The sequence below is a fragment of the Mustela putorius genome, unplaced genomic scaffold (assembly GCF_011764305.1).
Source record: "Mustela putorius furo isolate JIRA1106 unplaced genomic scaffold, ASM1176430v1.1 tig00003845_pilon_pilon_pilon, whole genome shotgun sequence".
Lineage (NCBI taxonomy): Eukaryota > Metazoa > Chordata > Mammalia > Carnivora > Mustelidae > Mustela > Mustela putorius.
Genome location: NW_025421998.1, coordinates 36142929 through 36164818, shown reverse-complemented (window position 1 = coordinate 36164818; position 21890 = coordinate 36142929). Strand labels below are relative to the sequence as shown.

Below are 21890 nucleotides of genomic sequence, written 5' to 3'. Positions count from 1 at the left end.
GTGTCCTAATCTCTTCTTACAAAGACCTCAGACATGTTAGGTTAGAGCCCACCTGAGTGACCTCCTTTTAACTTAACTGTCTCTTTAAAGACCCTTTCTCCAAATACAGTCACATTCTGGGAGGACTTCAACGTACGAATTTTGGAGGAGGAAAATTCATCTCATAACAGGCACTTAGACTACCCGGAGTATAGTTCTCCCCTGTATTTATTTACTTTTTTTTCTGTAAGTATTCTCCCACTGGGATTTCTTAACTTTTATGATTTAAAATTCTGTCTGATGAACAGTTTCTAAACAATGTTTCAAATTTTTTGATAATTCTCAGTGATGTTAGCTTTTTGATATTTTACATCCTTCCAGATCCAAATAAACCATTCTTAACCAAACCGAACCTCCCTGCATTTCTACTTCCTCATTCTGTTTCTTTACTGCATATCTTACACACCCTCCAAGGAGGAGTCAGAGTATCCAGAGACCAGAGAACTCCACAACTGCTTAGTTTTTCAAAAGAGCCTTGTCATTTTGTCTCCTGGCCGTCAGGAAAGGATTAAGAAAATGAAGGCTAAATCAGCTGCAATTTAACGAAGTTTAAATCAAGTTCCTGACATAAAAAGAAGGAAGTTTTCAGGAAAATCCTGGTAAGTTACTGCATTGTTAAACCTTTATATTTTCTGCCAGTGGGACAGCTATTTTTTTTTTAAAACTCCAGCTGTACTTTTTATATAACACATGTGTTCCTAGATAAATGATTGTTTGTAAAGATATTGAAAGTACTTAGAAATATCAGTGGATTAAATACATAACTGACTTATTTAACTGAGGCTAACCCTGTAAATGCTCCTCTAAAAAGAAATGTACCGTTACTTGTACTCGGAGTGGTGAGCAGTCATTTCCAGGCTGTATATATTAGTGGGAAAGACAATAGAGAAAAAGCAGGAATATAAACATTAAAGATTGTAAAGGAACCTGTGGTCATGTGCAATTATACAAATTTCTGTCTTCCATAACTTAAGAGTCTAATCTTAAGACTTAAGACTCTCCAAAGTGTTATTTTGCCTTGTAAGAATTTCCTTCACATTCATTTTTTTTTACAGCAATCTGGTTAAAAACTGAAACGGAAACTTAACTTCGGGAAATGAAACTTAACTTGTTTGTGTGTGGTTTCGTTTCCTCAGACCTACAGAGGGGGTGTGTGTGTAGCCCTCCCAGACTAGAATCAGGATTCTACAGCATCCTTCCCCAGGGGTCAGCTCCAAGAGTCCTATAGAACAGAACTCCTCAGGGCATTGATACCTGGGGGGCCCCGAGGACCCTTCTGAGATGAGGCTGGGTGGGCACCAGTGCTTGAGCCTAAGTGTTCTGATGATTTGGTGCTTCTTGTTCAGTACTAAAGAGAGAAAACTGGAGTACTTGTTAGAGAATGGCATTCTTTAGCTCCCTTACCAATAGTTAATGTTATTACTGATAGAATCTGTGTTTGTAATTGTTTCAAGCAGGAGGATGAGGCCCCAGTTATGTCAAATCAATCTCAAAAGTTGTCCACACCAGTCATTTTGATCTTTACTTAGCTCTGACAATAGGCATGCAGGTGCTCTTATAATTGATAGAGTATGAACTCTTTAAAAAGTATTATTGAGGGGCGCCTGGGTGGCTCAGTGGGTTAAGCCGCTGCCTTCGGCTCAGGTCATGATCTCAGGGTCCTGGGATCAAGTCCCGCGTCGGACTCTGCTCGGCAGGGAGCCTGCTTCCTCCTCTCTCTCTCTGCCTGCCTCTCTGCCTACTTGTGATCTCTCTCTGTCAAATAAATAAATAAAATCTTAAAAAAAAAAGTATTATTGAATATAATAGTTTCAAATTGTTATATGTGCACTACTGTTGTTGTAAGCCAAAGAGGGAGGTTGAGAAACTTTTGACATTATACTGGGTCCAAGGATAGTATTAGAGTTTAGTATATCATATTAAGACAAAGTATTGCTGATTTTTCCATTTAACAAAAGAAGGGTCCAAATTTGGGGAATAAATGTCTGTGAGCTTGTCTGAGAAGAATGTTTCTATTTCCCTGGTATCCGTTGGCAGAATCTGAACAGAAAGAAGTGAGAGAAAGCTGCCATCTATTAGGTGGCATGAAATTCCCCCTTTTAACACCAAAAACACCACACAGTGAGTCACTGGCCATGTATAGAGGCCTGAAAGCTGTAAGAAAAAGGGATGCACTGCAGAGGGAAATTCCTGATGTGCTGCTGCATTTCTAGCATGTTAGGCTTTAATAAATAAATAAATAAATACACTTTTTAAGAAATTAAAAAGGGGCACCTGACTGGCTCAGTTGGAAGAGCATGCAACTCTTGATCTCTGGGTTGTGACTTTGAGCCCTACATTGGGTGTAGAGCTCGCTAAAAATTAAAACAAAAACAAAAACTGTAGAATGTTGGGCCTTATTGGAAATAATCACTGTCTAAAAGGAAAGAGAGAATGTGGATTCTGTCCTCTCAGTCTTTAGGATATCCAGAGGGGAGGTGGTTAAAGTACTGAAAGAAGACTCTGGCTAAGAGAAGGGATTGCAGCAGATCTGAACAGAGCATGTCTGTGGAAAGGGGTAAGACCCTCCTCAAGAGACCAGCTCTCTGGAGAACTGGCAGCAAATGAGAACAGCAGAGGTACTGAGGCTCCATCCGACACGGAGGACCCACAAGAAAGGCCTAGCCCAGTATGAAAAATGACCTTATTTGGGAACTGTGAGTGACACAGCAGAAATGATACAGGATGTTGTGAAGGTCTGCAGGAGACACATACTTATTAAGTGTTCATTCCTTTTGACAAAATTTCCTTTCCCGGGGTGCCTGGATGGGTCAGTGGGTTAAAGCCTCTACCTTTGGCTCAGGTCATGATCCCAGGGTCCTGGGATCGAGCCCCGCATCGGGCTCTCTGCTCAGCAGGGAGCCTGTTTCCCCCTCTCTCTCTGCCTGCCTCTCTGCCTACTTGTGATCTCTGTCTGTCTAATAAATAAATAAAATCTTTTAAAAAAAAATTTCTTTTCCCTTCTTTGTGACCAGATGATTGAAGCTAGAGTTAGTTCTGGCCTAATGAGCAACACAGTAAACAAATATTCTTAGATTTCTGTCTGGGATTCAAGCCAAGTGAAATAGTTGCCCTAGTGATCCAGTTGCCCTAGTGAAAGGAGCAAAGTCCTTCGGTCTTTGATGCACAGACATGGCTAACTCCAGAGTTTTCAAAAATTCCTTATTTTCAACTGCCCTGAGAAAGTGTTATTCATTCAATAAATATTTGTTAAGTAGCTACTCTGTGCTAGGCACTGTGAACTAGTGAACAAAATGAACAAATGTACAAAATCCTTGTCCTCTTGTGGTATCTAGAATAATGGGTGGGGACAGAAAAAGAAACAAGATAAATGGGTAAGAATATGTGGAATACTTGGTTGTAATCAATCTTAAGTATGAATATATAAAGGGAGGGAAAAGGAGAAAGAAAGAAACCAGAGGAGGGATCAGAAATACTGGAGATGGACTAAGGTTGCCTGCGGGCTGGCCAAGCGTAAGAAGTGAGAAGATGGAGATGAAAGCCCGAGGGGAGGGAGGGAAGGAGCCTCAACAGTATCCAGGGACCGCCCAGGGAGACGAAAGGAGCAGAAGGCCAGATGCAGTAACAGGTCCAGCCAGCAAGGAACAACAAGGTGGCTGGACCAGCTTTCAAAAGGAAAAAGAAAGTAAGATGTGGTATCAGAGGGGTAGCCAGGTGCCAGGTCATGTGAGGCCTGACAGTTCATAGTAAGGAGCAGGGCTTTCACTCTGAGTTAAATGGAAAGCCACTAAGGGGACTGAGCAGAATATTGGCATGTTATTTCCATTTGGACAGGCCCACTCTGGCTGCTCTTTTGCCTAAGTCCCCCGCAGGATCAATAATAGCAAGAGGGAAACAAGTGAGGGAGCCACTCTTGTCATCCAGAAGAGGGGTGGGAGCTTGGACGGGCTGGTAGTGCTGGAGGTGGTGGTTGGTGGTCAAACGCATTTTAAAGAGACCGGCCAACTACAGGATTTGCTCCACATTGAATGTGGAATGTGGGAGGAAAGAGAATGCAATGTATTTTTGGATATTTATCTAATTTATTAAAAGTATTTAAATACAGGAAGGGATGCCATCTTGGTGGAGGATGTTCTTTTCGTCATTCTTCTAGATGTTTGAAATTCTTCACAATAAAAAGTTAAGGGGAGGGACACCTCAGTGGGGTGGCTCAGTGGGTTAGGCCTCTGCCTTCCGCTTAGGTCATGATATCAGGGTCCTTGGATCAAGCCCCACATCGGGCTCTCTGCTCAGCGGGGAGCCTGCTTCCCCCCTCTCTCTGCCTGCCTCTCTGCTTACTTGCGATCTTTCTCTCTGTGTCAAATAAATAAATAAAATCTTTTTAAAAAAAAAGTTAGGGGGAAAATCTGTCTCATTAACACTTCCTAAGCAACAGTCCCATCAATTGCATTTTAATTTTCTGTGATATCATTTTTTTTCTTTTTACGTAACAGGTTCTTAACAAAAGGCAAAACTGGAAAAGGACCAGATTGGTTCTGCCTGCATCTTTACTCCATACATAGCTGCTTTCCAGGACATGAATCTTGCAAATTTTCAAGAAAAGACAACTATTCTAATAGCTTGACATCAAAAACTCATACAGACCAATTTCAGGTTGCTGATATAAAAAGGAGGTTCTCAGAAAACCCCTGGTAAGTTTCCAATCATTATAGATACCTTCTTCAAAAGCTTTAAAAGCTTGCTTTAAAAGATTTCTTTAAAAATGAATTCTAAAAACTAAAATACATTCACTTCAAAAGTGAATGTATTTTCAAGTGCACATGAGCTACTTTTAATGAAACGATTCTAAAAGGAATGGGAAATCTTCTGTTTTCACATATATCTATCACTAGATGTTACTTGCACTGACTGTAGAATTCTTTAACTCACTGAGACACCCAGGTGCCCCCTGACTGTAGAATTCTTTAAAAATGGGTGGCTCAGTCAGTTGGGCGTTCAACTCTTGATTTCAGCTTAAGTCGTGATCTCTGGGGTCATGGGGTAGAGTCATGCTCTGCGCTCAGGAAGGAGTCTGTTTCTCTCATTCTCTCCCTCTGTCCCTCACTCCCCTCTCAAATGAATACATAGATCTTAAAACAAACAAACAAACAAACAAAAACCCCCAAAAAACAAAAAACCTTCCAGCAACTGTGGTGCCGAGTGTTTCTAGAGTTGGAACACACTAGAGGCTAGAAAGACCTAACCAAGACAACACTGCTTCTTGTCCCATGGTCTTACACAGTGAAAACGTAAATGTTTTCACACAGTGAAAACATAATTGTCCCTCGTGTTTAAAAAATATGCCAACACTCCAGGATATAAATCAAATCAAATAATGTTCATGAAAGGCTTTTGTAAGCCTCAGAACAGTGAAGTACATTAAATTTTTATATAAATATTAATGAATCATCACCCCAAACAAGTTTAAAGATACTGATTAGGCCACAGAGTTATACCAAAGCATTATTAAAAATTTTTTGCCCAAATCATAGTCACCTTGAATTAAATACATAGCTCTAGCCAAATATGGATCGTAGACTAAGATGAAAAATTCATGTGAAAGTGCTACCAAATATATAGTAACTTCGAATCATTATGCAGCTTCTCAACTCCCATCATAGCAGTGAGCTGCTGAGAAATGCTTTGATGTTATAAAGGGTCTTCATCTTTAAACAATGGGAGAACCTGTGGGACAGAGATAAAAAGACAGATTTGGGGAGGACGAATGCCATTCCAATTTAAGAAGAGTGCTCCCATCTCCCTGTGGTTCCTAACAGAAGTCAAACAATAAAGGAGAAAATGAGGGGGATGCCATCTCCCTGGAGGTAGCATTAAGACAAGCCCTCCCACCATTCACATGTCACACACACACACACACACAACACACACACACACACACACACACACACACACATCTCTGAGCGTCTAGTAGCTGATAAGCTGATAAGCAGGAAACCCTTCATGTGTTGCTTCTTGGAGAGTGCTGGAATCTAGTGGAATTGTTGTAATCACTAGCTAAATCAGAAGAGAGGGTGCCTGGGTGGCTCAGTTGGTTAAGCAGCTGCCTTCGGCTCAGGTCATGATCCTGGAGTCCTGGAATTGAGTCCCACATTGGGCTCCCTGCTCAGCAGGGAGTCTGCTTCTCCTGCTGACCTCTCTCCTCTCATGTGCTTTCTTTCTCTCATTCTCTCTCTCTCAAATAAATAAATAAAATCTTAAAAAAAAAATAAATCAGAAGAGAAAATCTATAGCTTTTCCTTAGAATATTTGGTGCGGCCAGGGGACAAGGTAAGAAAGGACTCTGACTAAGAAAAGATATTGCCACAGACCTGGATTGCCCCAGATCTGGACAGAGCAAGTCTGTGAAGAGTGATGTGTGGATCTCTTCTCCAGAGCAAGGGATGTGGACAGTCCATTCAGAGAACAGAAACTAAAATAGAATGTATGGACCTAGTAACAGAAGAAAAGTCACAAAGCAGGACCGTGGTAGATACGGTTTTAAGGTTTAACTTCCCAGTTGCAATAGGAAGTAGGGTTACCAGGGAAAGTGAAAACGCTGAGGAGGTATTAGAGATTTGATGAGAGAGAAGAATGTGTGAAATAGCCATTTCGGACAGTGAGAGAGTGAATACAACAAGGAAACAGTATGGTAGCTCAGAGCATTAACAGTCCACTGGAGGACAGTGATCATGACTTTAAAGTGAAACCAGGATATAGAGGGTCATTGTCCAGCCATGGTCCTAACATTGGCAGAGTACAAGTGGAGGGAGGAGGAAGCACGTGATTATAATGAATGGGGAAAAGTATCAAGCTAGTTACCAGGGAGACGCTGGAGGAGATGCATGGATGGGGAACAGGAGTGAGAAAGTAATAGAATCTAGAATTGGTGAGTTACAAGTCTTGGTGTTAAAGAAATATTAGACATTGAGTACTAAAGGTAGTGAGTCTACGGACACCTAGATGACTTGGTCAGTTAAGCATCTGACTCCTGATTTTGGTTCAGGTCATGATCTCAGGGTCATGAGATCCAGACCCATGTGGGGCTCCCCACTAAGGAGGGAATCTGCTAGAGATTCTCTCTCTCCCTCTCCCTCTGCTCCTCCTTGCTCCCTCTATATCTCTCTCTCTCAAATTAATAAATAATATCTCTCTCAAAAAATAAATAAAATTAAAAATAAAATAAAATAAATAAAGGTAGTGAGTCAAAGAAGCAGCAGATCCTGGTGAGAGGGAGATATTTGAATCTGAGATGCTGGAAGGCTTGTAGTCATTGGTGATTCTATTTGTTTGAATGGGCTGCTGTAACCAAGTACCACAGGAAACTGTGTGGCTTAAACCACAAAAATGTATTGTCTCACAGCTCTGGAGGCTGGAAGTATTCAAGATCAAGATGTTAGTGAGGTTGGTTCCTTCTGTGGGCTATGAAAGAGAATGAGTTCCCTGACTCTCCTTTAGTTTCTGGTGGTTTGCTGGCAACCTCTGGCTTAGAGTTCACCCCAATCTCTGCCTTCTTCTGCATGTGGCATTCTCACTGTGTGTGTGTGTCTCTGTGGCTAAATTCCTCCTTCCTATAAAGATACCAGTCATATTGAATTAGGGCCCACTCTAACGGCTTCATGTTAACATCGGCAACTACCCTATGTCCAAAAAGGTCACATACCAAGGTACTGGGGCTAGGACTTTGTCATCACAACCTAAACTTGGCAGGAGGCGATCATTAAGCAAGAGAGTTTATTTGACATCAGTGAGTTGCAATTTGGGGTACACAGATTTGGGGTAGCCACCCAAATGGTGTCCCACTAAGCGAAAGTCAGAGGTTTGTCAGGCATAAACGGAATGCCTATACACATTGCTTATAAAAAGAATTTTTGATTCGTGTTGGTGGCAGAAAACCATTCTTGACTGAGTATAATTGATTGCTAAGGCTATCACTAAGCAAAACCTCTTGCTAGCAAATAGCAAATTCAAGCGCTAGGATTGAGTCTTTAGAATATTTTCTGTGGTTCTACCAGTGAGGACAAGCATAAGGCCATCTCCTTAATGGCCTCCTGGCTCCATCTTAATCCCCTTGACATAAGTGACCCTATTTCACCTATCACAAACACAGAAGTTTGTTGGGGGGGAGGGAGGAGTCACAATTCAACCCATAGCAGTTTGTGTTAAGGTCAATGGTGTGACCATAACAGTGGAATGCAGGGAGGTCAAGGTCATTGGATGAGAGGAAGTCAAGATGGAGAAAGTCCAGTGTATTAAAGGAACATCTAGGTGTCTCGGGACCCACCAAAAATTGTGATGAGAATAGTGTCTGAGGGTATGAGTGCTTCTTCCCCTCAGCTGCTTACAGAAAGGGGGTCAAAATATATTAAAATATATAAAAAGCAAGTACTCAGCAAATTTTTAAGGTATGAAACATTTTAAGAATAAATTTAAAAATAATAAAGTAGTCATTTTTTATTCAGCCTTTTCTCCAAAGTGACTTCAAAAAATCTTTCATTGGGGGGGGCGCCTGGATGGCTCAGAGGGCTGAGCCTCGTCTTTGGCTCAGGTCATGATCCCAGGGTGCTGGGATTGAGCCCCGCATCGGGCTCTCTGCTCGGCGGGGAGCCTGCTTCCTCATCTCTCTCTGCCTGCTTGTGATCTCTCTGTCCAATAAATAAATAAAATCTTTAAAAAAATCCTTCATTAGGAATATGCTTATTAATAACTGCTTATCCTATTGGCTCCATATAGTGCTTGTAAAGAGGTAAGACAGAATCTCTCCCTTCAGTCTTATCTGAGATGACACTTAGGGACTCTGCAGAGGAGACAGGAAAGATCAGGGATAAGCCTCCAGGCTCCTGCATTCGAGGAGTCATCTCCTAGTCAGTAATTCCCTCTGTGACAGGACCAGCACCTGGCTCTGGGGGCAGAGGCAGCGACAGCCCACTGCAGAACACCACCACACCCAACTCCTTGGACGCGCTGGATAGGGCTTTGGAAATCCCACAGTTAGACTATTCCTTTTTCCCTTCACTCTGTCCCCTAGACTTGCTCCCTCCACCTTCTTCCTACCCTACTCCAGAAGCTCTACTTTAACTTCACCTGCCCAGTGTCTCCACTTTCCTCCTGGTGACACTCCTCTCCTCCTCACAGATCCCACAGTCCTTTGCCCCTTATTGCGTTTCACACAAAGTGCTATCGCAGTTTGTCATGATAAGCCGTCTTGAATATATGTGTATATGGTTCTTCCTTTTTAAAATTTTCTCCACTGGACTATAAGTCCTCTGAAAGAACTTCACATCTCTTTTGGTCACCACCAGTTTCTTAAGCAATAAATATTGGTCAGTAAATATCGGTCGAGTGAATAAACAAATATTTATCTCTGGTTGCGATGTGTATGCTAATTCTAAGACCTCTTCTATCTATACACTGTAAGTGAATGGAATTGGTAATCCAAAATATGTTTATTACATTCATTGGCCAGTTGCTTATAGTTCTGCTAATTGGCTCAGGACTAGGTGTGTCCTGCAGAATGAAGCCATAGTGACTAAGAGGATTCAGGATACTAAGGCACTAGGAAAAGTTTTATGCAAGCAAGCAGAAGCTGCTGTGCCCAGCGGCAGCTGCCTATAGACAGGGTAAATCATTCTAAAGTGCTTATGGTATTGATACCATAAATGACCGGCATGAGTTTCTTCTCTGGCTGGTCATAAGGCTATAGGCTGGGGCTTCAGTTTAGCTCATCCTTCAGATATGACCTCAAGAAGACCCTCTGGAAAAGTTTCTGCAAGAAACCCCAAACATAGAAAGGTCAAATTTACAGTTTGGCTAGACTTTGTGACTTGTTATATAAAAACCTAGGATCTTCATATCTTTCATTTAAAACAATCTTTTTTTTTTTTTGAACTAGGATCTTAAAATCTCGTTTAAAAAATTACAGATCTTTTTAAGTGTTTGCATTTTTTATAGTTTAATACTTCTGTTTTGTTTGATACTTAATGCTTTCAATCTATTTATCCTTATAATATTTTCACCTTCCTGTTTCCCCTTATTTAACCCATTCTATTGATCTCTTTCTAGTTCTGATTCACGAGGTTGGGGTGGGTCTGAGAATTTACGCTTTTACCATGCTTCCAAGTGGTGCTAATGCTGCTGATCTGGGGGCTGTATTTTGAGAACTGCTCTCAACCTCATCTGCACAAGAGAATGACACTGACAGATTTTGAAAAGTACTAAGGCTTGAACTCTGCACCCACTCCCTCAACCAACTAAATTATCAGAATGTGGAGTCCCAGGTGATTCTAATGCTCAGCCCGAGTTGAGAATCCCTGCTCGAGGGTGTTCCAGGATATTCAGTTCTGGAAATTCAGCAAAGTACATAACTGTGGGAGTTCCATTTAGTCTCATATCAATAATTTAGGTTGAAATTGTTTGTTTGTTTTTCATTTTAAATTGCAATATAATTTTAATTCCAGTGCAGTTAACATACAATATTATCTTAGTTTCAGGTGTTCAATATAGTAATTCAGCAATTTTGTGCATTACTCAGTGCTCATCATGATAAGTGTACTCTTAATCCCTGTCACCTGCTTCACACATCCCCCGCACCCACCTCCCCTCTGGTAACCACCAGTTTGTTCTCTATAGCTAAGAGTCTATTTTTTTGGTTTGTCTTTTTTCCTTGTCCTTTTCTTTTGTTTCTTAAATTCCACATGTGAGCGAAATCAAATTGTATTTGTTTTTCTTTGATTTCTCTCACTTATCATTATATATTATACCCTCTAGATTTATCTGTGTTGTTGCAAATGGCAAGATCTCATTCTTTTTTTTATGACTGAGTAATATTCCATTGTGTGTACATACAACATCTTCTTTATCCATTTAACTATCTATGGACACTTGGGTTTGCTTCCATAATTTGGCTATTATAAATAATGTTGCAATAAACATAGAGCTGCATGTATCTTTACAAATTGGTGTTATCATATTCTTTGGGTAAATACCCAGTGGTGGAATTACTGAATCATATAGTAGTTCTAATTTTTAATTTTTTGAGGAACCTCTATACTATTTTCCAGAGTAGCTGTACCAGTTTGCATTCCCACCAGCATTGTAAGAGGACTCCCCTTTTTCCACATCCTGACCTATTTCTTGGGTTGTTGATTTTAACCACTCTGACAGGGGTGAGGGGATATCTCATTGTGATTTTTGATTCATATTTCCTGGTGATCAGTAATGTTGAACATCTTTTCATGTGTCTGTTGGCCATCTGGGTGTCTTCTTTGGAGAAATGTCTATTTATGTCTTCTGCCCGTTTTTAACTGGATTGTTCATTTTTTCAGTGTTGAGCCTGAAGTTCTTTATATGTTTTGGATACTAACCTTTCATCAGATAGTCTTCTCCCATTCAGTAGTTCGTCTTTTAGTTCTTTTGATTGTTCCCTTCACTGTGTAGAAGATGAAGTCCCAATAGTTTATTTTGTTTTTTTCCCTTTGCCTCTCAAGACCTATCTAGAAAGAAGTTGTTACAGCCAATGTCGAAGAGGTTACTGCCTGTGTTCTCCTCCAGGAGTTTGTGGTTTCAGGTCTCAGATTTAGGTTTTTAATGCATTTTGAATTTATTTTTGTTCACTGTACAAAAGTAGTCCAATTTCATTCCTTTGCATGTGGCTGTCCAGTTTTCCCAACACCATTTGTTTAAGAGACTTTTGTCCACTGGATATTCTTTCTGCTTTTTTGAAGATTAATTGACCATGTAGTTGTGGGTTCATTTCTTGGTTTTCCATTCTGTTCCACTGATCTACATGTTTATTTTTGTGCCATTGCCATTACTTTTTTGATCACTATAGCTTTGTAATATAACTTGAAGTCCAGAATTATGGTGCCTCAGGCTTGCTTTTCTTTTCAAGGTTGCTTTGACAGTTTAGGATCTTTTGTGGTTACATACAAATTTTAGGATTATTCTTTCTAGTTCTGTGAAAAATGCTATTGGTAGGGATATTTAAGGATTGCATTAAATGTGTAAATTTCTTTTGGTATTATAGACATTTTAATAATCTTTGTTTTTCCAATCCATGAGTGTGGAATGTCTTTCCATTTCTTTGCATCCCCTTTAATTTCTTTCATCAATATTTTATACTTTTCAAAGTACAAGGTTTTCACCTCTTTGGTTAGGTTTATTCCTAGGTATCTTATTGTTTTTGGTGTAAATGGGATTGATTCTTTAATTTCTCTTTCTGCTACTTCATTATTGCTATATTGAAATGTAACAGGTTTCTGTTTAATTTTGTATCCTGCAACTCTACTGACTTTGTTTATCAGTTCTAACAGTTTTTGTTTTTGTGGAGTCCTTCAGTTTTCTTTCTTTTTTTTTTTAAGATTTTATTTATTTATTTATTTGTTTATTTATTTATTTGACAGAGAGAGAGGGAGATCACAAGTAGGCAGAGAGGCTGGCAGACAGAGAGTGGGGAGCAGGCTGAGCAGAGAGCCCGATGCAGGGCTTGGTCCCAGGAACCTGAGATCATGACCTGAGTTGAAAGCAGAGGCTTAACCCACTGAGCTACCCAAGTGCCCTCAGGTTTTCTGTATAGAGTATCATGTCATCTACAAATAGTGAAAGTCTTACTTTTTTCTTTTCTTTTTTTTTTTTTAAGATTTTATTTATTTATCAGAGAGAGAGAGGGAGAAAGGGAGCACAGGCAGACAGAATGGCAGGCAGAGGCAGAGGGAGAAGCAGGCTCCCTGCCGAGCAAGGAGCCCGATGTGGGACTTGATCCCAAGAGGCTGGGATCATGACCTGAGCCGAAGGCAGCTGCCCAACCAACTGAGCCACCCAGGCGTCCCAAGTCTTACTTTTTTCTTACTGATTTGAGTCCCTTTTGTTTTTTGTGTTTGATTGCTGTGGGTAGGACTTCCAGTACTATGTTAAATCACAGTGGGGAGAGTGGACTTCCCTGTCTTGGTCCTGACCATGGAGGAAAACTCTCAGTTTTCCCATTGAGGATGATATTAGTTGTGGTTTTTTCATATGTAGTCTTTCTTATGTTGAGGTATGTTCCCTCAAAACCTACTTTGTTGAGAGTTTGTTTGTTTTTTTTTTTTAATCATGAATAGATGTTGTACTTTTTCAACTGCCCTTTTTTTTTTTCATCCATTGATATGATCATATGGTTCTTATCCATTCCTTTCTTTTATTGGGCAGGCGGGAAAGGTGGAGGGGTACAGGGAGAGAGAGAGAGAATCTTAAGCAGGCTCCATGCCCAGCTCAGAGCCCTATGCAGCACTGGATCTCACAACCCTGAGATCATGACCTGAGCCAAAATCAAGAAAAAGACACTTAACCAACTGAGCCAGACAGGTACCCCAGGTATCCATTCTTCTACTAAGGTGATGTATCATGCTGACTAATTTTGCAAATACCGAACCACCTTGTAATGCAGGAATAAATCTCGCTTGATCATGGCGAATGGTTTGGGTTCTTTTTATTTGCTTTTCGGTAAGTCTGGCTAGAGGTTTGTCTTATTTATTAATTTTTTCAAAGAACCAGCTCCTGGTTTCATTATTCTGTTCAATTGTGTTTTTAGTTTCTGTAGCATTTATTTCTGCTCTAATCTTTATTATGTCCTTCCTTCTGCTAGCTTTAGGCTTTGTTTGTTGTTATTTTTCTAATTTCTTAGGTATAAGGTTAGGTTGTTTCTTTGATTTTTTTCTTGCTTCTGGAAATAAGCCTGTATTGTCATATATTCCCCTCTTAGGACCACTTTTGCTGCATCTCAAAGGTTTTAGACTATTGTGTTTTCATTTTCATTTGTTCCCATGTTTGCTTAACCTCTATATGTTTGTTTGTTTAACCTCTATGTATTTGTGATCTTTCCAATTTTTTTCTTGTGATTGACTTCTAGCTTCATAGTGCTGTGATCAGAAAAGTTGCATGGAATGATTTCAATCTTTTTGTATTTGTTGAAGTCTGTTTTGTGATCTAATATGTGATCTCTTCTGGAGAAAGTTATGTGTGAACTTGAAAAATGTGTATTCTGTTGTTTTTGGTTGATTCCTACAGTATTTCGGATGATTTGATAATTATCCAGTTGTGTACATGGGATGTGACAAAACTAGGGTGCTCCTACTCTGCTGCCTTCTTCCTCTTCTTTCTCATTATAGTTTTGATTTGCATTTCCCTGATGATGATGAGCATCTTTTCATGTGTCTGTTGGCCATCTGTATGTGTACGTTGGAGAAATGTCTATTCATGTCTTCTGCCCATTTTTAATCAGATTATTTGTTTTGTTTTGGTTTGGTTTTGGTTTTGGTTGCATGAGTTCTTTATATATTTTTTATATAAACCCTTTATCAGATATGTCATTTGCAAATATCTTCTCCCGTTCAACAGGTTATGTTTTCATTTTGTTGATTGTTTCTTTTACTGTGCAGAAGCTTTTTATTTTATTGTTATTTTTTAAAGGATTTTATTTATTTATTTGATAGAGAGAGAAATCACAAGTAGGTAGAGAGGCAGGCAGAGAGAGAGAGGAAGCAGACTCCCTGCTGAGCAGAGAGCCCATGTGATGTAGGGCTCGATCCCAGGACCCTGGGATCATGACCTGAGCCAAAGGCAGAGCTTCACCCACTGAGCAACCCAAGAACCCCCTGAAGCTTTTTAACTTGATGGAGTCCCAGTAGTTTATTTTTGCTTTTGTTTCACTTGCCTCAACAAACATATCTAGAAAAGTGTTGCTACATAGGCTGAATTTGTTTTAACAAAGTTAAAAATTCATACTATTTTCCTTACCTAATTTCAGTCAGGCCAGGCCAGTTTGAACTACAGCTAATTCTTTTGGTACCTCTGAGAGCCACAAGAATTAGCCAACCAAATTGATTATCTTGACATTTTGCTGCCTCATCTCTTTCCACCTTGGTGGCCTAACAGTTTGAGTTCCCAAAGAGAGTGGGTGATGAGTTAACTGGTTGCTTCATCACTGTGTAATAAAGATGGTCATCTTCCTAGTCAAGAAAGGAGGTTCCTGTTCCCCAACCCACCTCTACTTATCCAGTTTTTTTAAATTTTTCTTTATTTAATCAATCTCTACACTTAATCTGGCACTCAAACTCAAAACTCTGAGATCGAGAGTTACACACTCTACTGGCTGAGCTAGCCAAGCACCTCCTACTTATCCAGTTTTATATTTTAAAGTTCATTTGCAATATTCAGCTATGGGAACCAACGCCTATGTTACTTAAGATTCTGGGTTTATTATAAAAACCCAACTTTCACGAAGTTAAGCCTAAATAGGAAAATTACTATATGAATAAAGGCACATGTCACCCTAGTTAGAAGCTACTGCTTCACAATTATAATATCTTGGAAATAAGGGCACTAATTGGGATATAAAACATTAAAAATAAGTATCAAGTAGTTTCAAAAGTCACCCTTGAACAATGTTTTGTATATGTTGTTTATATAAAATTACATACGTAATTCACTGCGTGATTTCCATGATAAACTGTAATACTAAAATATTTATTCTATTACTTTTCCCAAGGAAGAAAATTGCAAATTGAAATGAGTGAACAAGTAAATCTACCTGAAATTATAAACGACTGGACCAAAGAGCATGTGAAACAATGGGTAACCAAAGACCTTAAGATTGATGAAAAATATGGGCAGATTCTGCTCACTGAAGAAATAACTGGATTAGTCCTGCAGGAATTAACTGAGAATGACCTTAGAGAAATGGGGCTACCACGGGGCCCAGCACTTTTGATAAAACGTACATATGACAGATTGACTAACAGTTCCTCTGAAAGTAACAATCAAGATTCTGGACAATTAGATCATACAAAACTCTTCAAAAAAGAACACCCAAAAAAGCTACAAAAGATGAAAAAGGAAGAGGAAAAATCAGTGTTACCCAATACTGATCATGATCTCAGAGAGACGAGAGATACCAAAGAACAAGAATCGATTCTTATGAAAGAAGATTCTTTAAGTGAAGGAGTGACCACTGAAGACCGAAGTGAGGATAAGCTACAAACAATACACTTGACTTGTATGCCATATCCTTTTGATCAGTTCCATAACAGCCAACGTTACATAGAACATGGAATTCTACAACCTGAAACTGGCCCACTCAATCTCATAGACCCAATACATGAGTTCAAAGCCCTCACAAATACAGAAGCAGCCACAGAAAAGGACATTAAGATGAAATTTAGCAATGAAGTCTTTCGATTTGCATCAGCTTGTATGAATTCACGCACCAATGGCACTATCCATTTTGGAGTCAAGAACACACCGCACGGACAAATTGTTGGTGTAAAAGTCACCAATAAGGATGCCTTCATTGACCACTTTAATATAATGATCAGACAATACTTTGAAGGAAATGAGGTCAATGAAGCCAAGAAGTGCATTCGAGAGCCAAGGTTTGTGGAAGTCCTATTGCAGAACAATACACCATCAGACAGATTTGTCATTGAAGTAGATGTTATTCCAAAACATTCTGTATGTGAAGAAAAATATTTCTTAATTAGGATGCAAAATTGTAAAAATGAAACATGGAAACCAAACCAAGATCTTTCACTGTTTGTGAGAGACGGTCCCAGCTCTAAGGATATCCTGGCCAATGTCAAGCAACGAGATAGAGTTTACAAAGAATTTTTACAAAATTTGAAGTCAGTGGTAGCATCTAGAAAAGAGGCTGAAGAAGAATATGAGGTGAAGGCAAATAAGAAAGAGAGTGAAGGACAAAAGCTGGTTAAACTTCTCATAGGCAACCGAGACTCGCTGGATAATTCATACTACAGCTGGTACATTCTTGTAACAAATAAATGCCATCCAAACGAAACAAAGAACTTAGATTTTCTAAAGGAAATGAAATTGTTTGCTGTGCTGGAGTTTGACCCTGAATCTCTGAGCAAGGGTGTGGTCAAAGCTTACAAAAAAGGCCGAGTAGCGAATCTTCACTTTCCAAATCAGTTTGAAGAAAAGACAAGTAACATAAGAGAGAAAATTTCCAGTTTGAATCTTTATGATCAGCCCAGCTGGATCTTCTGCAATGGCAGGTCAGACTTGAAAAATGAGAGCTATAAGCCTCTAGAACCACATTTATGGTTCAGAGATAGAGCTTCTGAAGTCAGAAAGCTGATTTTATTTCTCACAGATGAAAATATAATGGCAAGGGGGAAATTTTTGGTAGTGTTTCTATTATTCTCTCCAGTGGAAAGCCCAGGAGATCCCCTCATTGAAACTTTCTGGGCTTTCTACCAAGTTCTCAAAGGAATGGAAAATATATTGTGTATCTGTGTAAACTCACAGATTTATCAACGATGGAAAGATCTGCTACAAACAAGACTGACAACAGAAGAAGAATTAACGAACCACAGTATTTCCACTTTAAATTTAGAAATCATAAACAGTACTATCCTTAAACTAAAACCAGTGACTCAGTCATCAAGAAGATTTTTGCCTTCCCATGGATTTTCTTCAATTATCTTAGAGAAAAAGGAAGAGGATATCTTGACAGCACTGGAAATCCTCTGTGAAAATGAGTGTAAAGACACAGACATAGAGAAAGATAAATCTAAATTCCAAGAATTTAAGACATCAAAAGAAGAACACTTTTATCGAGGTGGCAAAGTATCCTGGTGGAACTTCTATTTTTCTTCTCAAAACTATTCTTCAGCTTTTGTCAAAAGGGATAGTTACGAAAAGCTTAAAGATCTGATACAATGCTGGGCAGACTCTCCTAAACCAGTATTTGCAAAACTTATCAATCTTTATCACCACCCAGGCTGTGGAGGTACTACCTTGGCCATGAATATTCTCTGGGACCTAAAGAAAAACTTCAGATGTGCTGTGTTAAAAAACAAAACAACTGATTTTGGAGAAATTGTAGAACAAGTGACCAAGCTGATTACCTATAAGGCAACCAGCCATAAAGATTACTTTCCTGTACTCCTCCTTGTGGATGATTTTGAAGACCAGGAAAACGTTTATATCCTGCAGAATACCATCGATTCCATTTTAGCAGACAAGGGTTTGAGATATGAAAAAACACTGGTAATTATCTTAAACTGCATGAGATCCCAGAATCCTGATGAAACTGCAAAATTAGCAGACAGTGTTGCCCTAACCTACCAACTTTCTCCTAAGGAACAAAGAGCTTTTGAGGCCAAACTGGAAGAAATTGAAAAGGAACACAAAAACTGTGAAAACTTTTATTCCTTCATGATCTTGAAAAAAAGTTTTAATGAAATGTATATAGAAAAGGTAGTCCGGAATATCCTAAAAGGACAGAATGTGGACAGCAAGGAAGGACAACTCATTTCTTTCCTGGCTCTACTCAACTCTTATGTTACTGATTCTACAATCTCAGTATCACAGTGTGAAATATTTTTGGGAATCAGACACACTAGTACCCCCTGGGAACCTGAAAGCCTAGAGGACAAGATGGGAGCTTATTCTACACTTCTAATAAACACAGAAGTTGCAGATTTTGGGAGATACACAGGTGTGCGCATCATCCATCCTTTGATTGCCATCTCCTGTCTGAAAGAACTGGAAAAAAGCTATAACTTGAATACATGTCAAATTGCACTAAAGATCTTAAAGCAGGATTTATTCTATACTTGTGGAATAGGAAGAGAAAAATTTCAACATGACGTGCAAACTCTTCTGCTAACAAGACAGCGCAAGGAGTACGGAGATGAAACAGACACCTTGTTTGCCCCATTAATAGAAGCTTTAGAGAACGAAGAAATCGAAAAGGTCTTGGTGGCTGGAACTGTTCGATTCCCACAAAATGCATTCATTTGTCAGGCCTTAGCGAGATATTTCTACATTAAAGAGAAGAATTTTAGCATTGCTCTGGATTGGGCAAACCAGGCCAAAAAGGGAGCACCTAAAAATTCCTATATCTCAGATACCCTTGGTCAAGTCTACAAAAGTCGAATCAGGTGGTGGTTGGATGAAAAGAAAAACGCCAAGGATATTACAGTTAATGATCTAATATTCCTCCTGGAAGCCGCTGAAAATGCCTCAAAAGCTTTTAAAAAATCCCAAGAACAAGCCGAGAGGAAAGCCTGCGAAATGGAGGCCTGGACACGACAGAAATTACAAAGAAAATATGACACGTACAACACAGCCGGTTTTGTCGGTGAAATAGAAGTTGGTCTTTACACTATTCAGATTCTCCAACTCACACCCTGTTTCCTCAGAGAAAATGGATTATCTAAAACAGCTCTGGTAGACTTTTTATCAGGAAAGGGGATGAATCCCACAAATCCAAAATGTGAATATTATTTGGCTCTTCGCAAGTTCACATCTTACTTAGAAAATTTACAATCAGATTTGAAAAGGTGCTTTGACTTTCTTGCAGATTATAGTGTTCTTTTGAAAATGAGGAACACCCAAAAAGAAACAGGAGAAATTTCATTAAACAAGAAAATCACTCGTTCTTTCAGGAAATATGGGGAACTTTTCTGCTGTTTGGATTTGGGTTTGCTACAAGACAAGGAGAATCAGTTATACCAAGAGGAGACTTGCAGGAAAGGTCTAGAAGCTTTGAGAGCAGATAGGTTTTCTGGACTCCTGGAATATCTTCATCCAAATCGCAAAGATGCTGCAACCAACATGGAAAGTATAGTGAGCAAATATTCTTCCCTACTGCAGCAAAACCCAAATAAGCAGCTGAAAAAGGAGAAACTAAATTTCATTTTAGCCAACATTATTCTTAATTGCCTAAAACCCCACTCCAAGTTCATCCAACCGCTTAGCATACTGAAAAGACAGCTCCGAGAAGTGTTGCAATCCATAGGACCAAGTCATCAATATCCAGACCCTTTTTTTTTGGCCTGCCTTCTGTTCTGGCCAGAAAGTCAAGAACTAGATGAAGATTCCAAACTCATGGAAAAGTATGTTTCTTCCTTAAACAGAACCTTCAGGAGGCAATACAGGAGCATGTGCAGGTCCAAGCAGGCAAGCACTCTGTTTTATCTGGGAAAGAGGAAGGGGCTCCACAGTCTTGTTTGTAAGACTGAGATAGAGCAGTACTTCAATAAAGCACAAAATGTAAATTCCCTCTCGCCAAGTGGAGACCTGTGGAAAAAAAAAGAAGTCAAAGACCTTCTGTGTCGTCTAACTGGTCAAGCTGAAGGCAAGCTGATCTCTATAGAGTACGGAACAGAGAACAAAATTAGAATACCAGTGATACCTGTTTATTCAGGTCCACTCAGAAGTGGTGGGAATATAGAAAGAGTGTCCTTCTACCTGGGATTTTCCATTGAAGGCCCCCAAGCATATGACATAGAAATAATTTAAGAAGCTACATTAACTCAAATATTTTATTCATAATCTATGATTTTCTTCCCTCTCTCTATTCTTATGGCATTTTGATAATATTGGCTTACCTGTAAATCACAGGTTCTGCTTTTGTGAACTATAAGGTTTTTGATGGCATGAAATGTGTCTACACACGGAGTTTGGCACACAGTAGAGTTGATTGTTCAATGTTTTAAAATGCATTTTCAGACTAACATATTCAGCTGGTATCCACTGGTCATATCATAACTGGTTGTAGATCAATAAAATCTGTTTTAATTCTATCACCCTCTTGAATATTCTGAATTGTGAATTATTTTATTCAATGTGAAAGTAGAGATTTAAACAAGATGATTATGGAAGGAAATCTCCTCCTCAGTTTTTGGAAATCAAACCAAGGGAGCCACACCAGTGTTCTACTTACCTCATCTTGGTATCAATAAAAATGTATGGGAAGTAAATATTTCATTCTCTTCCTCCATCGACCCCTCCCTATGTACATATACATACACAATTCCTGGACTCCTTGCCCTTCTCCCAACTTCTTGCTTCAGGGAGGGGGAAGAGAAGAGAAAACAAAGTAGTCACAAGCTTGGACTCCCTCTGTCCTCTTCCTCCCATTTACAGATAAAACTCTCTTTGGCCACTCTTGCTTCCTGTCAACATGGTCTTATCTTCACCTGTTCTTTAGAGCCCATCCCTCCTATCTTCTGTTTTACACTGCCATCTTTTCCTTTTTTATTTCTCAACCTATGCTATGTGCTGTTCTCTCTGTCAAATATTCCCTTATTTTCATCCAACACTTTCCATTTGATTCTTCTGCTTTGTCCATCATAACTCGGTTTGAATCAGCTCCACCAGAAAATTTTCCCTGGCCTTTATAACCTATGCCTGACTTCTAAGATAACTTCCTCATGGCAGTATGCATTCCCAACTTTCCAATGCCAGGACTGCCATCCCAGAACCTTGCCCCTAGACTTAAACCAGCCAGAAGGGCATCAAACAGTGTTCCAGAGCTTGGATTTTAAGAGCTATCTATTGCTTATAAAGCGAAACACATGCCAATGTAGATTAAGTCAAATACTTAACAAATAGATGTTTATTTATCTACTTCTTCATATCTCCTTATAAGTAACTTAGGTATTTCAGGTTTCAAACCCAATTCCTCTTGTCATCAAGATGCCTATTCCCTATCAGTGTTCTTCTCACCAGTATTTCTATGACTCTCTGGGGAATGCTCATATGGCCCACGAACATGTCCCATTGCTAGAAGCCATATCTGCTGCTGCCCTTGCTCCAAACTGCAGCCTCCTTTTACCATGGCCCACCTGTCCATCTGGTAGCAGCCTGTCCCCCATGGCCACATCCCCCCGGACACAGGCCCAGCCCTTAAACCTTCCCAACTCAGCTAAGACTGAGCTATAGCATTTAGCAAGACTAAACTAACAGTTTGACATAAAAGAAAAAAGTTAAAATAGAAGGGGAAAATTGTTAAATATCCCTGTTATTCGTAA

General features: G+C 39.5%; 1 protein-coding gene across 3 annotated transcripts; it reads left to right on the top strand.

Moving 5' to 3' along the window:
• Positions 1 to 411: 411 nt before the first annotated feature.
• SAMD9L (sterile alpha motif domain containing 9 like) lies at positions 412 to 20660 on the top strand. 3 transcript variants are annotated; one of them, XM_045062697.1, is made up of 3 exons: positions 412 to 638; positions 4533 to 4730; positions 15603 to 20660. In XM_045062697.1, exon 3 carries the CDS (start codon positions 15619 to 15621, stop codon positions 20374 to 20376), a length of 4758 nt encoding a protein of 1585 aa, XP_044918632.1. In that variant the 5' UTR covers positions 412 to 638; positions 4533 to 4730; positions 15603 to 15618; the 3' UTR covers positions 20377 to 20660. The 3 variants fall into 3 exon arrangements, with proteins under 3 accessions (XP_044918632.1, XP_004776483.1, XP_004776484.1); XM_004776426.3 differs by having other exon boundaries at positions 15599 to 20660; XM_004776427.3 differs by lacking the exon at positions 4533 to 4730 and having other exon boundaries at positions 15599 to 20660.
• The last annotated feature ends 1230 nt before the right edge of the window (positions 20661 to 21890 follow it).